Below are 23589 nucleotides of genomic sequence, written 5' to 3'. Positions count from 1 at the left end.
TTTCAATAATTTTCAGTTTTATAGAAAAATTACACAGAAAGTACAGAGTTCCCATTTGATCCTGCCACACATAGTTTCTCTTGTTATTAAGATTTTGTATTACTGTGATAATTTTTTTTTTTTTTTTTTTTTTACAATTGAGGAACTGATAATATTATACACTACAGTCCGTGGTTTACATTAGGGTATACTTTTTGTGTTGGATCGTTCTATGAATTTTGATAAGTGCATGATCTCGTGTATCCACTATCCACCAGTACTAGAGCAACCAGAGTAGTTTCGCTGCCCAAAAAATGTCCTGTGCTTGTTCATCCCCCACTTCCTCTCCCTGAAGCCACTTGTTACCACTGACCTTTTTAAAGTCTCTATAGTTTTGCCTTTCCCAGAATGTCCTATAGTTGTAATCATATAGTTTATAGGCTTTTCAGCATATTTCATGTAGCAATATGCATTTAAATTTCCTCTGTGTCTTTTTATGTCTTGGTAGCTCATTTTTTTTTATTACTGAATAATATTCTATTGTATGAATGTGCCACAGATTGTTTATTCATTCTCCTATTGAAGGACATTTTAGTTGCTTCCAAATTTTGAAAGTTATGAAGAAAACTGCTATAAATATTCATGTGTAGATTTTGCCGGATCATATGGCAAGCCTGGTTTAGCTTTGTAAGACACTGCCAAACCATCTAACCAAGTGGCTCTACCATGTTGAAGTCTCACCAGCAGTGAGAAAGCCCGTTACCCGGTATTCTTGCCAGCATACGCTACTGTCCGTGTTTTGGGTTTTAGTCATTCTAATAGGTGTGCAGTGGCACCTCATTTTAATTGACAGTTTCTAACAACATATGATGTTCAGCATCTTTTCATATGTTTATTTGCTGCCTGTATGTCTTCTTTGGAAGGTGAGGTGTGTGTTCTCCAAATCCCGACCATTTTTTAATTGGGTTGTTTGCTTTCTTATTGAATTTTAAGATTTTTTTTTTTACATTTTGGATATAAGCCCTTTACTAGATAAATGTTTTCCAAATACTTTCTGCCATTTTGTGGGTTTTCATTTAAATGTTTTAATTTAAACTATCATTTAAGTGTTCTTCACAAGGCAGATGTTTTGGTTTAATAAAGTCTAGTTTAACCATTTTCTTTTGAAGATCATGCTTTTCGTGTGTCTTAAAAAGTCATCATTAAATCCAAGTTACCTAGATTTTCTCCTTTGTTTATAGTTTCACACTTCACATTTTGGTCTGTGATCCATTTTGAGTTACCTGTTGTGAAAGGTGTGAGCCCTGTTGGGATTTTTTAGGTCAATGTCTTTATCCCAGCACTAACTGTTGAAAAGATTATCCCTTTTCAGTTGCCTTTTTCCTTTGTCAGAGATCATTTGACTATTTTTGGGTAGGTCTGTTTCTGGGCTATCTGTTCTGTTCCATCAATCTATTTGTTCTCTTAGCAGTACCATGCTGTCTTAATCACTGTAGCCTCATAGTTTAAGTTGCATAGTGTCAGTATCGTGTTGTTCTTCAGTACTATATTGGCTATCCTGGGTTTTTTGTTTTTCCGCATAGACCTTAAAATCAGTTTGTTGGGGTCCACTATTAATAAATTGCTGGGATTTTGATTGGAATTATGTTGAATCTAGTTCAAGTTGGGAAAGAAGCAACATTTTAACAATATTTGCACCTTCCTAACAGTGAGCATGGGATATCTCATCATTTATTTAGATTGTCTTTGATTTCTTTCTTTTGCCCATATAGATCACTTACATATTTTGTTAGATTTGTATCTATTTCATTTATTGTGCTAATATAAATGATAGTATGTTTCAAATTCCAATTGTTCATTGCTGGTATATAGGACAGCAGTAGGTTTTTGTATGTTAACTTGGTATCCTGCAACTTTTCTATTATCACTGTTATTTCCTCATGTGTTTTTTATTCCTAATAATACTAGTAGGCTTAGCACCTTTGCTTCAGATAGTCTTTTTGAAGAATTTGAAATGTTTTCTACTTATTTATTTATTTATTTATTTACTTATTTTTCAGAGAATGTCTTGGGAAGCATGAGGTGAGTCATAGGTACAAGTTTTAAGTGAAGCTTATAATCTATACCCCTTCTATATGAGGATTATTAGAAATGACAAAGTCAAGGTATTGTTTTTTTAAGTGCTCTAAAAAGTACAAGAGTTTATCTGCAATTTTTTTTTAAAGATTTACTTCTTTTAGAAAGCACACATACATGTGTGCACATGGAGGAAGGGGCAGAGAGAGAGGTAGACAAGCAGACTCCCCACTTAGTGGGGAACCTGACACAGGGCTTGATCCCAAGAGCATGAGATCATGACCTGGGCTGAAATCAAAAGTCGAACACTCCTGACTGATCCACGCAGGTGCCCCATGCTGATTTTAAAATATTTTGTAGTTTTGGGAATTAGCCTATGTATATGTGGTCACTGTCACATCTTTATATTGAATTTCCCTTTTAGGAATGGAGTATTTTGCTTTGACCTTCATTTTTTGGACTTTTTGATAGGTTACTTTGATTTTGATAATAACTATTATTAATGAAACTGTGGTAGACCTTTATGAAACTTGTTCTCAAGTGATAACAGTCATTTCAGAAATATGGGTCCAGAAACTTTAGTGTGTGCTGCTAATCTTTTTTTTTTTTTTAATAGGTAAGTCCACTACCATGCCATGCTGTAGGACCCTACTCTTGTAAGAGAGTATGTGGACGAGCCCTAGATTGTCAGAATCATACGTGTATGAAAGAATGCCACAAAGTAACTGAAATTGATGCCTGCATTGGCAAAAACAAGGTAATATCCTAAGGTTGAATGTATATGTACTTATAGTATGCTTGAAACATTTTTTTGAATAATTATGCCATAAATACTTTTCTGTTTTGTTAGAACTTTTTTCTTCTTTCTTGCCTTCATCCCTTCTTTCTTGCTATTCTTAATACAACCAACTTTAACAGCTTGATGTATATATGTATCTTTGTGCTAGCTCATGATAATAAGTTTTTTAATGTTCTCTTTACATGCTGTACCTGTGTTAATACATAGGCTTTGACTTTATGATAAAAGTATTGAAGTTAGGGGGGATCCCTGGGTGGCTCAGAGGTTGAGCCTCTGCCTTTGGCTCAGGGCATGATCCCAGAGCTCTGGGATCGAGTCCCACATCGGGCTCCCTGTATGGAGCCTGCTTCTCCCTCTGCATCTCTCATGAATAAATAAATAAAATCTTAAAAAAAAAAAGTATAGAAGTTATGTGTCTATTTAGATAATAGGTAGCAATATCACTTCTACTTTTGTCCATTTATATCTCTTAGTTTAGGCTAGAGTGTTTGTTCTCAGCAACTTTTTATGCCTAATATGTATGATAGGCAGTGTTCACAATTTTAATATTCCTAATCATTCTTTGGAAATAAAGAAAGTAATTGGCATCATAGATTAGGGCATGTGTGTGTGAAATTCACTAAAAGCATTTTACAAAGCATATGAGAAGTCAACCATTGAAAGATCTCTAAAATTACCATTTTACAAGGAAAAATAAATAAATTTAGCTAATCAAATTTTAAATGATACTAAATTTTATTTTTAAACATTTAAATTCATCAACAAATAAAAATATAAAACAACAAAATTATTTTCAGTAGCAATAAAATACATAGGATTCCTATTAAAACAGAGATACAGATAGTCTCCTGTTCTCAATTTTCTAGGCCATATGAAAGGTGCTGACCAAGAAAATATAGGCAGAAATGTTTTCATCTCCAAGAATAGTCAGGAAAATCTTTGTTTATCATTAACTACTGCGCTCTTTCTCTACTTTTGTGATTGAGGAGGTTGTGTGTTCCGTGTGATATAGATAAAAGTTAAAATCACCCAGCATCCCAGAATAATTGATTTGCCAGAGTTCCCTGCCAGCCTACATTTGACATGATGTGTGAATAAAAATAAACTTTTGTTATATAAACAATCATGTATTTTTAAAATATTTAATGTTTTTTGGTAAACTTCCACTCTTTAGGGAGTCAGAATACTATTAGCAAGTGTGTTTAATGAGGAATAAGCCAAAAATTTTAAGATTCATTTTACTAAATGGCATTAAATTTACAGATGCTTAAGTTTTAATATGAATTCTATGCTATTGAAAATTTCACTTGTATTGTTATTTTTTTGGTCTTTGATTTGGTGATTGAAAAGCATGATAACATAAGTATTCCTAGTATCATTCTTGCTCTTATGCAGACAGGTAAATGTATTGCTTATAATTTCTTCATCCACCTGTGCTTTGATCCTTAATAAAAACATACTCATGATAAAATGAAAAATATTGGAATTACAAAATCATAGTAAAGTAATTACAATTCAAAATCACTTTAACTAGATAGAGTATAGCTACTGTATGGCTTTCCTCCTCTGGATTTTAGAATATGAAGTGAGTTGGAAAAAAAACACATTTTAAGGGACGCCTGGGTGGCTCAGCAGTTAAGCGTCTGCCATCAGCTGAGGGCGTGATCCTGGAGTCCCAGGATTGAGTCCCACATCAGGCTCCCTGCATGGAGCCTGCTTCTCCCTCTGCCTGTGTCCCTGCCTCTCTTTCTCTGTGTCACTCATGAATAAATAAAATCTTTAAAAAAAACTCATTTTAAGAGCTGATAGGGTACTGAATGGGGAATTATCTTGGATTATCCCAGCATTGCTTCATGAACAGTGGCTGTGGTAAAATATGGGTTATAAGTTATGTGCAATTCTTCTTAATTTAACTACAAGTCCATCTTTATCTTCCACTCAAGGAAGGCCACTGTAGTGCAAGTGAGTGAAAACTACATTATTTGGAGGATAACTTTGCAATCAGTTTAATTTATATATTAAAAGTGAAATAATTCATAAACTCTTCAAAATCAGTTTCTTACTGTAACGTCTCAATTGAGACCCACTGGAAAAGATCTCCTTGTATGTCTCTCTTGACTCAAATGGCTATGGAACTATTAATCCAGTTCCTACCTTAAATCCTAGCACAGAGCCTACAACAGAGCAGGTATTTAAAAGTGCTTATTGAATTGACTGGATTCAAAACTCTCTTGCTTCATATCTCTGTTCTGGTCTCTTTCCCTAGCCTAACTGGCAAATCTCAGTTCAGTCAAGGCTTTTTTTTTTTTGCAGGCAATGCCTCTGCTTGCTACCATTAGCAACAAATATATCCCTGTTGTCTAATTCATTTGGCTCGAGTAAGTGGAAAGCTGTTAACTGGGGATAGGTGTGAGGCTGATGGCAGATGAAGTGTTTTTCCCCAGCAAACCTGGGGACAGTTATTTTTTGAGTCACTGAAAGAAGAAATAATGAAGACAGTCTTTTCTCTTTGGGAAAAATCTATGCCAAAAATAAATGAGAGGAAAAGAAAATATATGTACATAATCACACATAGACACGTATATTTCTTACATGTTTGTGACAGACCCTTGCCACGCAGTGTTGTCCGTAGACCAGCAGCATGGGCATCACCTGGAATCTTGTTGGAAATGCAAAATCTCAGGCCGTGCTTCAGTATTTTAACATTTGCCAGGTGCTTGATCATGCATAAAAATGTTTGAGAATCACTGTTAAAGGCAGTGTGTGTGATGTGTGATGTTTCATTGATTAAAAAAAAAATTGGGGGGCAGCCCAGGTGGCTCAGTGGTTTAGCGCCACCTTCGGCCCAGGGTGTGATCCTGGAGACCCAGGATCGAGTCCCACGTCGGGCTTTCTGCATGGAGCCTGTTTCTCCCTCTGCCTGTCTCTCTGCCCCCCCACTCTGTATCTCTCATGAATAAATAAATAAATCTTTAAAAAAAATTGGTATAATCATCAAACTTGCTAAGAGTTTGGTACTTAATTGTTCCAGCCATTAAAAACAAAGAGTAATTTTGTAATGTGATAGAGGTATTAATTATTGTTACAATGACAATCTTATTACAGTATGTAAATGTTGAACACCTTGAATTTGTAACATATCAAATATATTTTAATGAAGCAGGGAAAAAAGAATATTACTATCAAGATTTATTTTCCAATTTGTAATAGTAATCCAAATGCCTATTCTGCTTTCTTTCTCATCATCTCATTGATTATAATAAGAATTGCTGCCCTCCCTGAATTTCCAGGTGTCAGATAAATCAGAAACTCATTTTAAAGTTGATATGGGGACACCTAGGTGGCTCAATCAGTTAAGTTTCTGCCTTTAGCTCAGGTCATGGTCTTGGGGCCCTGGGATTGAGTCCTGCGTTGGGCTCCCTACTCAGCGGGGAGTCTGCTTCTTCCTCTGTCCCCCTTGCTTGTGCATGTGCTCACTTCACTCTCTCAAATAAAATCTTCTTTTTAAAAAAAAGCTGACTTGACTAATCAGAGAATTATTGTGCATTATCCCAATATTATTCCCTAGGTTAGAATTTCTGTTTTTTCTTTTTTAAAGGAGAACTGTATAAGATATTTGACAGCTAGGCTTGCTATATTCCTGAATTAAGATAGTTTTTTCTAGAAGATAGAACTTGATATTATAAGTGATCCAGAAATATAGCTTAGCAGTACAAATTAGTGATTTTTTTTTCATAATTAGAAGGAAGGAACCTCCTCTCATATAATTTTTTTGCAGATAGGGAAAGTGAAGATTGTCAGGTGACTTGTTTGTGGTCAGGTAACAGGACAGTAGTAATCAGAAAGTAGTATCCCTGATGTCTTAACTCCCAGCCCACTATGTTCTATTCATGTTATTTAAATGAAAAATTATTGTAGGTGTACCACATAGCCAGGAAAAAGAACAAGCAAAATAGACTGTGTGTGTCATCTTTTGTTATGTTTGCATGTTTTGAGATTCATTGCCTATTTTTCTCCTGGTCTTTCCCATTTCAGAAAATTGTATTACCAGTTTTACCCAGTTCTGCAGATCAAAGGCAGGAACGTTGCTTGATTTCTTTCTTCATTGTCCTTGTCCTTGTCTCACAACATGTCTTGTCAGATTTATCTTCCAAGTACATCCCTGAATCTGACCATTTAGTATAACCTCTACCACTAATGTCCTCATCCAAGCCACTAGCATCTCTTCCCTAGAGGTGTCTGTACTATTCTCTCAGTCAGCCTCTCTACTCCCACCTTTGTTGTACTGCATCACCTAGGTTAATCTTTTAAAAATGTAAGTAAAAAAAAAAATTGTGGTCAAGTGTGTCATCTCCCTGCTCAAAACCCATCAGTAGCTTTCAGTTACTCTCAGGATAAAATCCAAATGGTCTTATGATGACCTATAAGACTTCATAATGATCTGACTACATTTCCTACCTCTTCACTCATCACTCACTTGCTCACTTCTCCTTCTTGCTATTTCTTGAATGTTCCAAATTTGTTCTGTGTCAGAGCCTTTGCACTTAGTGATCTTTTCTCTGGAACTCTGCATTCTTATGGCTCTTTCCCTTATTTATTCTGTTCAAACATGAACTTTATCAGTAGGCTTTCTTCTTACTGCTTCTGTTACTCCTTCTTAACCTTCTGTATCTTTTTTCAGAGTAATTATGAAGACAACTATTATGTTCTTTACCTCCCCACTTAAATTTATATTTCTTAGGTAAGGGATCTTTCCCATTTTGCATATTCCCAGTGTGTGAATAATTTCTGACATAAGATGCTGAATAAGTTAGAATAAATTAATATACTTTTAAAAATAAAAAATAGAAATTATTTATAGAAGAATGTTTCATAACTGAAACTTTTTCTTTTTAATCTACATTGTTAAAAATAGCTTAGATTTTAATTGACATAATCATTCTTGTAATCATGGCTATACTTAGGAATGATAACAAAAATTTCAAACTTTAAGACTTGGTATTGATGTCTGTAGCTCTCTTTATCTCATATATGACATGTGAAAATAAATAATATCCTGCAATAACAGTTTTTAACCTTCTTTAGTAGGTAGATGGTATTTAAATGGTTAAATTACTAGAGCAGAGAGGTGCCTTGTTGAATTACGTTGAAGTACATTTACTTGTAAATGTAATGTGATTTTAGTTCATCCAAGTTCATTAAAACATAAACTGGTCATTCTCCTCCCACCCCCACCCCCATGAATGTTTCTCTTTGACAAGATGAGAGCAGTATCTCCAGAACTTTGAATGCTTTGGGCATGTTTATGTATTAACAGAGTGTTGATTTCTTTAGTTTGATGGTGATCATGTTTGTTGGATGGAAATGAATTAATAATGTTTTCTTTTTTCCTGCTACTGACTATTCTCCAGGAAGTAATATACATTTTTAGTAGGAATACTTCATATAATCAAGTACAATTTCAAGATGAGGCAGTTTGATTTAACGAGGTTTGTAGACAGAAATCTTTGTGACTAGTGGTCGTATTGATAATCTTGCTGTTCTTCATTGTGAATATGTATTTTTTTCATTTTGAATATTTTTAAGGTGAAAGCATACACCATTTTATTAACTGTATTCCTAAGAGCTACAAAAGTACTTCCTTTTAATGGGATATATAAATTTTATAATTTTAATATGTAGAAATGTTAGACTACTTAGGTGATTTATTTCCTTACTACCTATCAGGCTGGCCCAGAATGCCTTCAGTGTGAAGAAGGGTGCTCTAAATCACGTCCTCTGGGTTGTCCCCATCCATGTGTTTTGCCATGTCACCCTGGAGAATGTCCTCCTTGTGTTCAGATGCTTAGAATAAAATGTCACTGCAAGATCACAAGCCTATATGTGGAATGTAGGTAAGTGGACTAGAGAAATATTCTTGTTTTACTATAATTATTTTTAACCAGTATCTTTTTGTAATTCAGAACCCTATAAAATGTACTTTAAGGAACATTATTCAGTGTCGCTCATAGGTGTTAGAAGCCTAGATTTTTCACTAGAGACCTGAAGAAAGAAATGTAGAATACTTCACCGTCTAGATACTTATCCCTGATTTCAAAGACAGTTATGCTTTCTTTCCATTTGGGGATTCTGGTTAAGATTTTTTAAGGAAAAAAATTGGATCACTGCTTTAAAAAATATAGAAGCATTCCTGTAGTAGAGTGCTCAAATAACAGTGTCAAACTAGAATTTTTTTGGATAAAAAATTGATGTACACATAGCTACCAAGGCATAATTTTTTTCCTTTTATTACAAATGTATCTGTTATGGCTATGACTTTTTTAAGTTTAAATTCAATTAGCCAACATATAGTACATCATTAGTTTTAGATGTAGTGTTCAATAATTTATCAGTTGTGTATAACACCCAGTGCTCATCATATCATGCACCCTCCTTCATGCCCATCACTTAGTTACCCCATCCCCCCACCCATCTTTCCTCCAGCGACCCTGTTTGTTTCCTATAGTTAAGAGTCTCTCATGGTTTTTCTCCCTCTCTGATGACTTCCCATTCAGTTATGACTTCTGTATTTCCTTTACCTAAAAAAAAATCTGCACTTAATAAAATACATGTTTTTGCTTGTGGATTATGTGGGGCGGGGGGAGGATTGCCATTTTTTTTTTTCTACTTAATCATAATCTAACATAATTTACTAACTTGTTTAGCTCTTTTCACCCAAGTTTGTAAAGTGGGCTCTTTGTTAAGTATATTTTACTCAGGTTAAATTTGGGAATATGACTTTGTTTCTGATTTTTTTAACATAAGTACTTTTTGAAAAATGCCAGTTAATATTAACTTAAATGTGTTTTTGTGACTGTAGGCTCATGTCTTGTTAAATTGGAAAAGTCAGATTTTATTCTTATTAAATATTATTTTGTTGAAATTTTAAGAATAAAATATTACTTTAGCTTTAGAAGTTTTGTAGAGAGAATGAAGAGAGTAATTTTGCTGTATTAATGAGTGATACTGAGGGAAGAGGTTTTCTTTGGTCTTGCAGGACCTAAATTTCTCTTTCTTGCTTATCTTTCCCTTTGTCATGTAGTCTCCAGAGGGTGACTTTACCTTTTTACCTTCTTGTTATCCTTCCAAGATTGGCTCCTTAATTCTTGTGCACTTTTTAAAGTTTCTTCCCATAGTTAGTGCTCTGACCTACCAAGACTTTTTCACATTTAGGGTGGACCTTCTCTTTCTCTTGTGTGATGTTAGCTCAGTTGTGTGTTCTCTTTTCTGCTCAATTTTTCCAGAACACTACTAGTTTTCTGAAATGATTTGCTGAGGGAGCTTGAAAAATCGTTCTGTTATGAATTGGTATTTATTTTTCAACTTACAGGTAATTTTGAACTTTGTAGAAATTTGCATCTTCTAATTATGTGGAGGTTATGGGATTTGAGTGATTTTATTATTAATCAGCTGAATGATTTTGGGGGAAAATGTGTAGATATATTTGGATTGAGGTGGTTTCCATTACTATAGCTGTCTGGAGTTCCTTTTTCCTTTCCTTGGATACATATTTGAAGTGTACGTTTTTTTAGCAGAATACCCTTTCTTTTGAAGTATACATGGAACATTCTTCAGAATAGATCACATATTAGGTTACAAAAGAGGCCTCAACAAATGTAAAAAGATTAAAGTTATATTCTGATCACAACACTGAAACTAGAAGTCAACCACAGGAAAAAATGTGGAAAAACCACAAATACATGGAGATTAAAGAACATGCTACTAAACAATGAATGGGTCAACCAGGAAGCTAAAGAAGAAATTAAAAACAAAAAAAATACATGGAAACAAATGAAAACGAAAGCACAGTGGTCCAAAACCTTTGGGATACAGTGAAAGTGATCCTAAGAGGGGAGTATATAGCAGTACAGGCCTACCTCAAGAAGCAAGAAAAATCTCAAAAAAAACTAACTTTGTACCTAAAGAACTAGAAAAAGAACAGCAAATGAAGCCTAAAACCAGCAGAAGAAAGGAAAACATAGGTTAGATTAGAAATAAATGATACAGAAAATTTTTAAAAAATAGAACAGATCAATGAAACAAGGAGTTAGTTCTTTGAAAAGAAATTAGTAAAACTGATAAACCTTCAGCCAGACTTGTCAAAAAGAAAAGGACCCAAATAAAATCACAAATGAGGAAGAATAATAACCTACATCACAGAAATACAAACAGAGTATTATGAAGACTGTATGCCAACAAATTGAGCAAACTAGAAGAAACGGATACATTCTTAGAAACATAAATTACCAAAACAGAAACAGGAAGAAATAGAAAACTTGAACATATTGGTAACTAGCAAAGAAATTGAATCAGTAATCAAAAAAAAAAAAACAAAACTCCCAACAAACAAAAAGTCTAGGACCAGATGGCTTCAGAGGAGAGTTCTACCAAACATTTAGAGAGAAGAGTTAATAACTGTTCTTCTCCCAAACTGTTCCAAAAAATAGAAAAGGAAGGAAAACTTTTAAATTCATTCTGAGGCTAGCATTACCTTGATATCAAAACCAGATAAAGATACCATTAAAAAAGAGAACTATGGGCCAATATTCCTGATGAGCAGAGATGCAGAAATTCTCAATAAAGTACTAGCAAACCAACATTAAAAGAAAAAATCACTCACTGTGACCAAGTGGGATTAATTCCTGGGCAGCAGTCGTCATTTCAGTATTCACAAATGTGATACACCACATTAATAAAAGAAAGGATAAGAACCGTATGATCCTTTCAATAGATGCAAAAGAAGCATTTGACAAAGTACAATATCCATTCATAATAAGAACCCCCAATAAAGTAAGACTTAGAGGGAACATACCTCAATATGCTAAAGGCCATATCTGAAAAACCCACAGTTAATATCATCCTCAGTGGGGAAAAAACTGAGAGCTTTTCCTTTACGGTCAGGAACAAGACAGGAATGTCCATTCTCCTCACTTTAATTCAAAATAGTACTAGAACTTCTAGTCACTTCAGTCAGACAACAAAAAGAAATAAAAGAAAGAAAAAGCATCTAGGCTGGCAAGGAAGAAGTCAAACTTTCATCTGTATTTGCAGATGGCATGATACTCTATAGAGAAAACCTGAAAGACTCTGCCCCAAAACTGATAGAACTGTTAAAAGAATTCAGTAAGGTGGCAGGATACAAAATCAATGTACAGAAACCTGTTCGCATTTCTGTATACCCCTGATGGGGTAGCAAAAAGAGAAAGTGAGGAATCAATCCCCTTTACAATTACTAGATACCTAGGAATAAACCTAACCAAAGAGGTGAAAGACCTGTACTCTGAAAACTATAAAACACTGATGAAAGAAATTGAAGAGGACAGAAAGAAATGGAAAGACATCCCATGCTGATGGATTGGAAGAAAAAATATTGTTAAAATGCCTGTATAACCCAAAGCAGTCTACACATTTAATGCAATCCCTATCAAAATACCACCAGCATTTTTCACAGAACAAACCATCCTAAAATTCGTATGGAACCACAAAAGACCTCCAATAGCCAAAGCAACCTTGAAAAACAACAGCAAAGCTGGAGGAACCCCAATTCCAGACTTCAAGTTATATTACAAAACTGTAGTGATCAAGACTGTAAGGTACTGGCACAAAAATAAACACATAGATCAATGGAACAGCGTAGAAAACCCAGAAATGAACTAACTGAATGGTCAAGTAATAGTCGACAAAGCAGGAAAGAACATCCAATGGGAAAAAGACAGTCTCTCTAACAAATGGTGTTGGGAAAACTGTACAGCAACATGCAAAAGAATGAACCTGGACCTCTTCCTCATTCCATTCACACAAAAAAATTCAAAATGAATGAAAGACCTAAATGTGAGACAGGAAACCATTAAAATCTTAGGAGATTACAGTAACAACTTTGACATTGGCAGTAGCAGCTAATTACTAGATAGTCTCCTGAGGCAAGGGAAACCAAAGCAAACATAAACTATTGGGACTTCATCAAAATAAAAAGTTCTCTGCAGCAAAGGAATAATCAACAAAACTAAAACACAGCCTATGGAATGGGAGAAAAGATTTGCAAATGACATCTGATAAAATGTTAGGATCCAAAATATATGGAGAACTTGTAAAACTCAACATCCAAAAACTGAATAATTGAATTAAAAAATGAAGCAAAGACATGAATAAATATTTTTTCAAAGAAGAGCTACAGAAAAGAATGTGAAAAGATGCTCAGTATCACTCATTATCCGGGAGAGGCATTCCAAACTATATTACCATCACTCTAGTGAGCTATCTCCTCACACCTGTCAGAATGGCTAAACTCAACAACATAAGAAACAACAGGTGTTGTAAGGATATGAAATAAGTCAATCGGAGAAGGACAAACATTATATGGTCTCATTCATTTGGGGAATATAAATAATAGTGAAAGGGAATAGAAGGGAAGGGAGAAGAAATGGGTGGGAAATGTCCGAAAGGGAGACAGAACATGAAGACTCCTAACTCTGGGAAGCAAACTGAGGGTGGTGGAAGGGGGAGGAGGGCGGGGGGTGGGGGTGAATAGGTGATGGGCACTGAGGGGGGCACTTGACGGGATGAGCACTGGGTGTTATTCTGTATGTTGGCAAATTGAACACCAATAAAAAATAAATGTATTATTAAAAAAAAAAAGAAAAAGGGGAACCCTTCTGCACTGTTGGTGGGAATGCAGGCTGGTGCAGCCACTGTGGTAAACAGTGTGGAGGTTACTCAAAACACTAAAGATAGAACTACCCTAAGATCCAGCAATTCCACTACTAGGTATTTATCCAAGGAATACAGCAATACTAATTTGAAGGCATACATGCACCCTGATGTTTACAGCAGCATTATCTACAATAGCCAGATTATGGAATCAGCCCAAATGTCCATCAGCTGATGAATGGATGAAGAAGATGTGGGGTGTGTGTGTATATATAGAGAATGGAATATTACTAACCACAAAAAAAGAAAGGATTCTTATCATTTGCAATGACATGGATGGAGGGTAGAGTGTTATGCAAAGTGAAATAAGTCCAAGAATGACAAATACCACGGATTTCATTTATATGTGGAATTTAAGATACAAAACAACCAAAGGGGGAAAAAAGAGCAAATAGTAAACCAAGAAACAGACTCTTAACTATAGAGAACAAACTGATGGTTACTAAAGGGATGTGGGTGGGGGGATGGGTGAAATAGGTGATGGGGATTAAGGACGGCACTTGTGATGAGCACTTCCATGTGTTGTATGGAAGTGTCGAATTACTATATTGTACACTTGAAACTAGTATTACACTGTATGTTAACTAATTGGAATTTAAAAACTTTAAAAAATCACAATGACCTACAACTGCGTACCTGTTAGCATGGCTAAAATTAAAAAGACAAAAAGACAAAAGACTGACAGTATTAAGTGTTGGAGAGGATATGGAAGTATTGGAACTCATACACTGCTAATAAGAATGTAAAATGATACAAACACTTTGGGGAAAGGTTTGGTAGTTTCTTAAAAAGTTAAACATCTGCCTGCCATATGATACAACCATTCTATTCCTAGGTACTTAACCAAGAGAAATGAAATGTATGTCCCTACAAAGATTATGTACATGAATGTTCATAATATTTTATATGTAATAACCTAAAACTGGAAACAATCCAAATGTCCAGCAACAGGTGAATAAGCAAATGGTAGATTTCTATACATTAGAATAAATAAAACAGTAAAAATAAACTATTGTTATTTACAATGTCATGAATGAACCTCAAAATGTGAAATCTCAAGGTAAATGAAAGAAGCTGAACAAAAAAGACTCGTGTCCTATGATTTGGTTACGTAAAATTCTTGAAAATGGAAGCTAATCTATACAAGAAGTATGTATATCTATACATATCAGTGGTTGCCTGTCAGGTGATGGGCAGTATAAAGAGATTCCTAAGGGACACAGGAAACTTTTGAGAGTAATGGGTAATGTCCATGATCTTGATTGTGGTGATGGTTTCATGGGAGTAAACCTATGTCAAGCCTTACCACATTTTCTTTGTTTTGTTTTGTTTTTTTTTTTAGGTTTTATTTATTTATTCATGAGAATACACAGAGAGGAGAGAGAGGCAGAGACACAGGCAGAGGGAGGAGCAGGCTCCATACAGGGAGCCTGACGTGGGACTCAATCCAGGGTCTCCGGGATCACACCCCGGGCTGCAGGCGGCGCTAAACTGCTGAGCCACCGGGGCTGCCCCTTACCACATTTTCTTACCACATTTTAAACATGTACATTATTGTGTTCTGCATTATACCTTAATAAATCTGTTTTTAAAAGCACCTCCAAACATGAGGTGTATGTTTTTATAGAGACTTCTTCAAGGCTCAGTTCATTATGATAATTTCATTTACTTTCAATTCAGTGAATTGTTTCATGTTATCTTTTTTTTTTTTTTTTAGTCCTTTTCTGCTTCATGTAATTTCTTCTGTAGAAATCAGATATAAAAGATACAGGTGTTGAAAATTAGTTTACCTAATTATAAAGTGATAGGAACAAAACGATACTAAGTCTTAAATTCAGAGGTGAGCGCCTTGTCAGAATGAAAGTATACAGCTTTTAGTAGAGCCAGTATAAAGAATTTGCGATATTATTAAACTTTTGCTGAGAAAATTGCATGTGTTACCTTGAGTACATTTATGCTAACTTATATGTATACTTAAGATAATAGTTTTGATATTAATTAGACTAAACTTGTATATTTTGGCAATTATGTCTAATAAAAGGAAATAAGAAAAGCAGGAAAAGAAAGAATCAAAAGGAGAAGAAAGCTGATGGGAAGAGAAAAGTAACCTATATGTGATAGGGATTCTAAGAGTGTCACTATTATTGACTTACACAGTGTCTATTGTGGTTATATTCAACTATCTATGAGAAAGTTTTATTCTTTAGTGTTTGTGACTTTTCCTGAATTACCCATCAAGCCAAATATAAAAGCACACAGATTGATCTAAAGTGATCAAATCTAAAGGGAGTCAGTTTAGTAGATAGCTTACAAAAGCAGCTTAAGAAGCTTTCCAAAAATAAGCTTACTAAATTCTTCAATTTGAAGTAGTTTTTATTGTTGTTGTTCTTTAAGAAACAAAACAAACAAGCCTAGGGGAAAAAAAGGGAGAGGTAAACCAAGAAGAGATTCTTAATTACAGAGAGCAAACTGATGGTCACCAGGGGGGCTGTTTGTGGGGGGGATGGGTGATATAGGTGATGAGGATTAAGGAGGGTACTTGAGATGAGCACAGAGTATGGTATGAAAGTGTTGAATCACCTGAAACTGATTATACACCTGAAACTGATACTACAATTTATGTAACTAATTAGAATTTAAGTAAAAACTTAAGCATTTTCTCAGTGTTTTCAAGTAATATATTGAGCAATTAGGTTTTTTTGTTTTGTTTTTTTTTTTTTTTTGAGAATAGCTTTATTTTTTAATCTGATCCAGTAACTTGATATGAGATTGTGGTTAGAAACAACAAAAGTAAAATTAGGGATTGCTAATTTGTAGTTTAGCATTTCCTTGGTGGCTGTGATTGAGTTGTGATAATGGTACAACATTTGGTGGGACTAGATGAGCGATCACTGTTTATTTAAAAATTTGTTTTGCATGCTCGTGATTTTTGGATTCTAGGCCATTCTCGAGCCCCTAATATTGCTAGAATCTCCTTGGGCTCTCTTGAAATATATAGCCCTAGTTTGCGAATGATCCAAGTAGCTGTTATAGTTTGAAACAGTCTAAGAGTGGACAGGTGAGTATCCATGTGTCTCATAGAACTTATTCTGGTTTATGGCCTCCGGACATTGGCTACAACAGTACTTCTCAATCAGTTCAAGGGCTTCTTAAAACAGATTAACAGGCTCTGCCCCAGAGTTTCTGACTTTGAGGGCCTGAAGTAGGGGCTTAAGAATGCACATTTCTTTTTTTTCTTTTTTTAAGGATTTATTTATGCATGAGAGACATGGAGACAGAGAGAGAGACAGAGAGAGAGAGAGAGGCAGAGACACAGGCAGAGGGAGAAGCAGGCTCCATGCAGGGAGCCTGACATGCAACTCAATCCTGGGTCTCCAGGATCAGGCCCCGGGCCAAAAGCAGCGCTAAAACACTGAGCCACCCAGGCTGCCCTATAATGCTTTTTAATCAGCTTCCTTTGGAGCTGCTTTTCAGCTCTTTCAGAATATAAGCTGGCTTTTGAGATCACAGATACTCGCACATCTGGTTTTTCAAACATTGATATTACTACCTACTCAAAAGTACATACCATATATGGACAGTTTTAACAAATAGTTAAAAAGCCAACACCATATAACTCCATCCAGGTCAAAAAAATAGAGTATTGCTGCATCTCAGAAGTCTGCAAAGTCCCTGTCTGGTTATGGATTCTCCCTTCTATCCTGTATGTTACTTCCATCTGCCTTTTATAGTAATCCTTTCATTTCTTTTATTTATGGTTTTACTACCTATATGTATATCTGGAAACAATATTGTTTGCTTAATTTTATATTAGAAGTTCAAAACTATGAACTCTATTGCTCTGTGTTATGTTTGCCATGTTTATTGCACGTGGCTGTAGTCTTTTTCCCATTGTATGAGTATACCATGGCTCATTGTGTTTGCTTTACTATGGGTAGATATTTGAGTTTCCAATTTGTGTTTGTTTCCAATACCAAAATACTGCTATGAATATTCTTTTTTTTTTTAAAGATTTTATTTATTCATGAGAGACAGACAGAGAGAGAGAAGTGGGGGTCAGAGACACACAGGCAGAGGGAGAAGTAGGCTCCATGCGGGAGCCCGACGTGGGACTCGATCCCGGGTCTCCAGGATCACGCCCTGGGCTGAAGGCAGCGCTAAACCACTGAGCACCCGGGCTGCCTCTGCTATGAACATTCTTGTTTGTGCATTCTAATATATGTGTGTACAGATCTATCTAGGCATATTGTAGTGCTAAGGGAGTGCCAATTATACACTCCCATTGGTCATAGGGAGTGTATAATTTCAACTTGATGTCATATTGGTTTCCAAAATAGTTGCATTGTTTATTACCAATAAATTTTCTAATTTACCACCAGTATTTTAAAGTTTCTGTTGTGACATATCCTTGTCAGCACTTGGTATTGTCAGAGTTTTAAATTTTTGCCAGTCTTGTGGCATCTTGTGATTTTAATTGAAATTTTCCTGATTATTAGTGATTTTAAATACTTTTTCAGGGTTAACGGCATTACTTTTGTCTGTGGGACATATATTGGATACCAGCACAGTGGACTTCTGGATAAGCTTCATTTTTTCTTGCAAGCTATAGTTATCAGTTTGGTTAACTTACCACAAACTTTGGAGGCTATTGGGGACCAGTTTATAGATCCTGAAGGAAATGCTGTATAGCAAACTTCGGGAAGGGCAGGATCTGGGCAGCCCCCGGGTTTCCCAGCAGGAGCTCGGGGGCTCTGTAGTGAGATGACTGTTGAAAATACCACCTTTTCCTTTTTTAGCTTTCAGATTACCAGGAGAGAAAATCCGATTGGCCGCCTTACATCAAGGGGCTCCCTTAGCATAGGCAGCGACAGACAGGAAACTGGAATGGATAGCATAGCCATGGCCATGGGAGAATTGTGATGAGCCAGGTAGCCATCCCAAGTTATGACTTTTGGGAACAGGGTCAAATACAGTATTTAGAGAAAAGAGATTCATTTTGAAGGCAGAAGACTTAGAAGAGACAAGAGACTTTCAAGATGGTAGTGAAATTGTGAAGTGACCATGTGGTCTTTGAGGAGGCAGAAAGATTTAACATCCAGACCGGTGGTTTTTAGCTTTTCATCAACCCCCAACATACTGAAAAAGAGAGAACACAATAGCATGATTCTGTGTAATTTCAGAGAGATCTTTACTGATTCTGACAGGCTTCCCTATTCACTTTCCCCTTTAGAATTATTGATTGAAAGTTAGAGTGCTTAGATTCTTGTAGAGAAGATGACCAATGTAATTACCTCATAGACTGAAGCACGAACAAGAGGCTACAGAGATATGTTTTGAGAAGAAGAGAGGCTAGGTGGTCCGCTGATGCCAAATGTTTGTCTTCTTTGTGAAGTTAGACTAGAGGCACTGGCAGGAATGAAGGTGGGAATGAAGTTGAGGAGACAAAGACTTTACCCCTGTGAGGAGGTACTTGACAGTGAATAAATATTGATCTCATTGAGCAGTGTTCAGCGCCTGCAGTTAGGTGTAGAGAGAGACAAAACTGAAATGGTCCAGGGATGCTCGTGTGGAGCTCATTTGAGGAACACAGCCCTGTGATGGGATGGATGAAGATGTAGTCTGACTGAGCCAAATTCAGTTTTGTATGGATGTCTCAGCTAGAAAATGAAAGAACAAGCAAGCTCGTTGTTCATTAGAGTGACACTAAAGGCAATGGAAAAAAACTGGTGAATTTTTAAAAGTGAGTAAATAGCATGGAGGGATCAGTCTGGTGAATCATAAAGATCAGAAGTTGGAGAAACTCAGATGTGTATTAAGGTGTCCACTATTTGTAAAATGTCTTTGTTAATGAGTATAAGAGGCACAAAGACCACAGAAGACCATTGCCCTCAACTAACAACAGCAATAATAATAATACCTTTTATTTTAATAGCTAACTCGAGCACAGTTAATCCTCATGACAACTTTACAAAATCCTGTCATTCTTCCCAGTTTTAAATGTGAGGCAAAGAAAAATTAGGGGGCTTGCCCATGGTTTCATAGTTGGTAAACAGGGAAGCTGGGCTTCAGTTCCAGGCAGCCTGACTTTGGAATTTAACCACTAACCAGCAGTGTCTTTTATGCACAGCCTGCTAGGAGAGACAGACATTTGTGAAGTGTCTAAATATTTTTTTTAAGTTTAAGACAACACAAACAATGTCACAATAGTTTAGAAATAGATTTCTTATATAATTACTATTATTTGTTCAAGTATAGGCAAACTCCTATCATACTTCTGTGGTGATTTAAGCCGTTTCTTGAAGTTTGGATAAGATTTGAATACAAAGGAGGTTAGAATGTTTCATCTGAAAGCTTGACTGGGATAAGAAGATAGTAAATAAAGAGAAGGAGCACATAGACATCATGGCAATTCCTGAGTTGGTTGGGTACCTATGTGTTTTGATATATAGTGGCAAAGAGAAGTGATTTAGAGTAAAAGGCTAAGCAGTTGTATTACAGTACAGTGCCTTGGGGACAAGGAAGGTTTCTTTCTTTCTCATATAACCCTACAGGGAAGGTAGAGGCATTGGCACTGGGCTCCATGTATTCATCCAGGAACCCAAGTACGCTAGGCAGCTCCGCTTCTCTTTGATATGTGGTTTCCATTATTGCTCTAAATGTCATCGTGTAAAGCACATTGGGAAGGGATGAACATGGATGTGTGCTCTTGAAATGCATCAAGGCACCAAAATACGTATGCTTGCATTCCATTAGCCAGAATGTAGTCACGTGGCTGTAACTAGCCATAACAGCGATGTAAGATACATTCTTGGAGTGGAACTGGGGAGAGTTATTGAACATTTCTGCATAATTAAAATAATTTATATCTAAAGGAAAGAAGTTGAAAAATTAGATGAGTATCCAGGGTTGATTAACCCCGTCGTAGTAGACTCTCTCTTAAAATGGTTGTTGGAGGAAGGGGAGTTTGCAGAGTCTGACTAGAATGTAAATATGTAATTGCCTTATTTTGGTTTTATTTTAGCTTCCTTGTGGTCACAGATGCAAAGAAATGTGTCATCCTGGTGAATGTCCCTTTAATTGCAACCAGAAGGTAAAACTTAGATGTCCTTGTAAAAGAATTAAAAAGGTAAATATTTTAAGTTATTGAAAATACTTTTTTGTGTAAAAATTTTTTTTCCTGGTCTGTGTTTTGTTAGCTCTTTGGCTTTTTGCCTTTTGATTTTAAAGTCTTATTTTTTAGAATCATTTTATTGTTAGCCCATCTATCTGTAAATACTTATTTTAAAAATCAGTTTTGAAAAAAAAAATAAAAATAAAAAATAAAAATCAGTTTTGACAATTTAGTTTTCTGTAATTTATTCATAAAAGAACTTTAAGTTCAATGCCCTTTTTTTGGATAGAATCAATATGCTCTAGATTTGAGGTCTTTGTACAAGGAACACAATGTGAGTAATAAAGTGAGTTTCGTAGTTTTAAGAAATGGTCTGGAATTAACCTTTGTTGCTCTGCTTTATGCAACACTTTTTGCAGTCAGGATCCAGTTGCGAAAACATAGCCTTAGACTCCACATGCATAGCCTTATAAAATAACCAATTTGGAGAGAATTCCTTTTAAGATAAAATCGTGGTAACGGAAGTTTATTAAAAGGGAAAACTAACGATTTAGAAAGCTCGATGGACACAAAGTGGACACTGTTGAGCTAAGCTAAGCTTAGGAGGGAAGAGTCTCACTGATCTCCAGTGTCGGTAGCTGCGTGGTCTTGTTTTCAGTCCTTTCCCTTGGCTCCCCCGTTCACACTGTTGACCTCTGGTTTTTGCTGTCTTGGTTAATTGTAACTCCCTTTTTTCTTCATGTTCTTAACAGTCATCCCCTAAAGCTCATCTTTTTCTTTTCTTTGAATTCATTCTTGTATTCATCCATCCAACAAGTATTTATTGAGAGGCTTTTGCTTTTCTTGAGGATCTTTGCTTTTCATTCATTTTCACAGCTCCTATTATTATTACTTCCTGGGGTATGTAACTTCTGAGTTTAAATGTATAGGCCTTACCTCCTCTGGAGTTGAATCCCTAGGTTTTAGATATTTAAGTTGGACCATCAGTATATGAAAATCAGTGTTTAGTCAATGCTTATCAATGCTTGTGATCCGGCTGTCTTTCAGGTTTTCTCTCATTTCATGTTACTGTCCAAGCACAGTTCTCCATCTGCTAGAGAACTTTGGCCACAGCTCATTCTTGGACTCCGATAACAGCTTCAGAACAGATATCCTTGCCTCCGAGCATAATACTTCCCAATCTAAGTCCTTCAATGTTTCTTCATCACTTAGGGGAAAAAATATGCATTTAAAAGAAATGCGTATGCATATATAGAGTTGGCATTCCAGGGAATCTATGATGGTACCTTTCTTTGCCTGCTTGTCTCCACTCCCATCCTCTAGTGGTCTTCTCCGGGAATCTGTTACTTACGTGCCCTAACGTATATGTTATACTTCGTTTAATCCGTGGTGATAGAGACATTCTTTCTTTTCTGTAAAATGCAAAGTTTTTTTCCCTGCTCTGTTTACTACAATCCTGCTAGTATTCAGTGCAAGTATTTCCTTGTTTGGAACCTCTTCCTTCCCCTGACTCCCTTGGGAAGACTTGGATGCTGTTTCTCCTTGGTTTTCTTTATTCTAGGCTCATGACTAAAAGCTTTGTGATTCTAGGGATGTTTGTAACCTTGTTTTCTCATCAGTAAAATAGAGTTTATACATAGATTTATTGAAAGGAATGAAAGAGGTAATGCTTATATAGCATTTAGCACAGTGATTATTATGTTTAATAAATAACAGCTGCTATTAATATTAGTTCGCTACTTACCATATTTTTACATTATTTTTCTTATTGTGTCCCCTGTCTCTAACACAGTGCTTGGCATGTAATAGGTGCTCTGTAAGTACCCTTTGAATGAGGAAAGGTAGGATCCCTCTCCAGGCTTGACAGACTTAACATCTGCAAATGCAATATTTATTTTTGTCTTTCAAGTTTGTATTTGTTATTTTTCCTTTGTCTGGACTATCCTTAGAAGACTGTTTATCACAACCTCAACCCAAAATGAAGAACTTAAGTGGGGAAAAAACTCTCTAAGTAATAAAATTCCATGCTATAAGGTGTTTTCACTAAAGTATATGTATTTTGTTCGTAGGATTTGATGATCTCATATCTTAACTCTGGTAAATTTGAACTAAAAAAATTAGTATCTGAGAGTATAGTAAGAAAGGAGAAATTGATACAAATAGAGCAAAAGTAGTATCTGGCAGCAAGAAAAGGTAGATAAAACATCTACAAAAGCAAATTCTAGGACTTTAATATAAGGATCACTTATTTTATGAGTAGTTCACAAATTGATTATAGGGTTGATGTCACATAATCAAGAAAAGAGTAGGTTAGTTTTTTATTGTTCATTAAGGAGGCATTGAAGTGCAAACATAAGCTTTAGACCAATTTTCAAAATTTTAAAACTTAAAAAAAAAAGATTAAATGGTTGAGAGGAAAATTTGTAGCTCTCCAGAAAATTCTGAGAACTGCATGAGTTTGTAGCCATTAACCACATATGGCTGTTTATTTATTTGAATAGTTTTTAGCTTTACTGATGCACAATTGACAAAAATTGTATATATTTAAGATGCGTACATGGTGATCGTCTATGCATACACACTGTGAAATGATTACAGTAATCAAGGTAACATTTACCTAATGGTTACCACTTCTTTGTGGTGAGAACACATTCTACTCTCAGCAAATTTAAAGTATGTAATACAGTATTATTAACTATGTCATGCATGCTATATATTATTAGATTCCGTAAAACATACTTACCTTATCAATGAAAATTGTACCTAGTGACCAACTTCTCCACATTTCATGTAACTCTAGCCCCTGGCAATCTCCAATCCCTTCTCAGCTTTTCTAAGTTCTAATTTTTTAGATTCCACACATTAGTATGATCATACA

General features: G+C 35.6%; 1 protein-coding gene across 4 annotated transcripts in view; it reads left to right on the top strand.

The window, feature by feature from the left end:
* Nucleotides 1-23589, top strand: part of NFXL1 (nuclear transcription factor, X-box binding like 1) — a 63033-nt gene that overhangs the window by 37159 nt on the left and 2285 nt on the right. For all 4 annotated transcript variants that reach the window (XM_041723861.1, XM_041723859.1, XM_041723860.1 and 1 more), the window contains 4 exons: nt 2040-2061; nt 2672-2812; nt 8582-8748; nt 20622-20726. In XM_041723861.1, the coding sequence (XP_041579795.1) occupies nt 2040-2061; nt 2672-2812; nt 8582-8748; nt 20622-20694 (403 nt within the window). In that variant the 3' untranslated portion in view covers nt 20695-20726. The remainder of the gene's footprint in view (nt 1-2039; nt 2062-2671; nt 2813-8581; nt 8749-20621; nt 20727-23589) is intronic.

Source organism: Vulpes lagopus, chromosome 12, assembly GCF_018345385.1.
Source record: "Vulpes lagopus strain Blue_001 chromosome 12, ASM1834538v1, whole genome shotgun sequence".
NCBI classification, from domain to species: Eukaryota; Metazoa; Chordata; class Mammalia; order Carnivora; family Canidae; genus Vulpes; species Vulpes lagopus.
The sequence above is the reverse complement of the archived record's forward strand: the minus strand, read 5'-3'. Positions and strand labels throughout refer to the sequence as shown.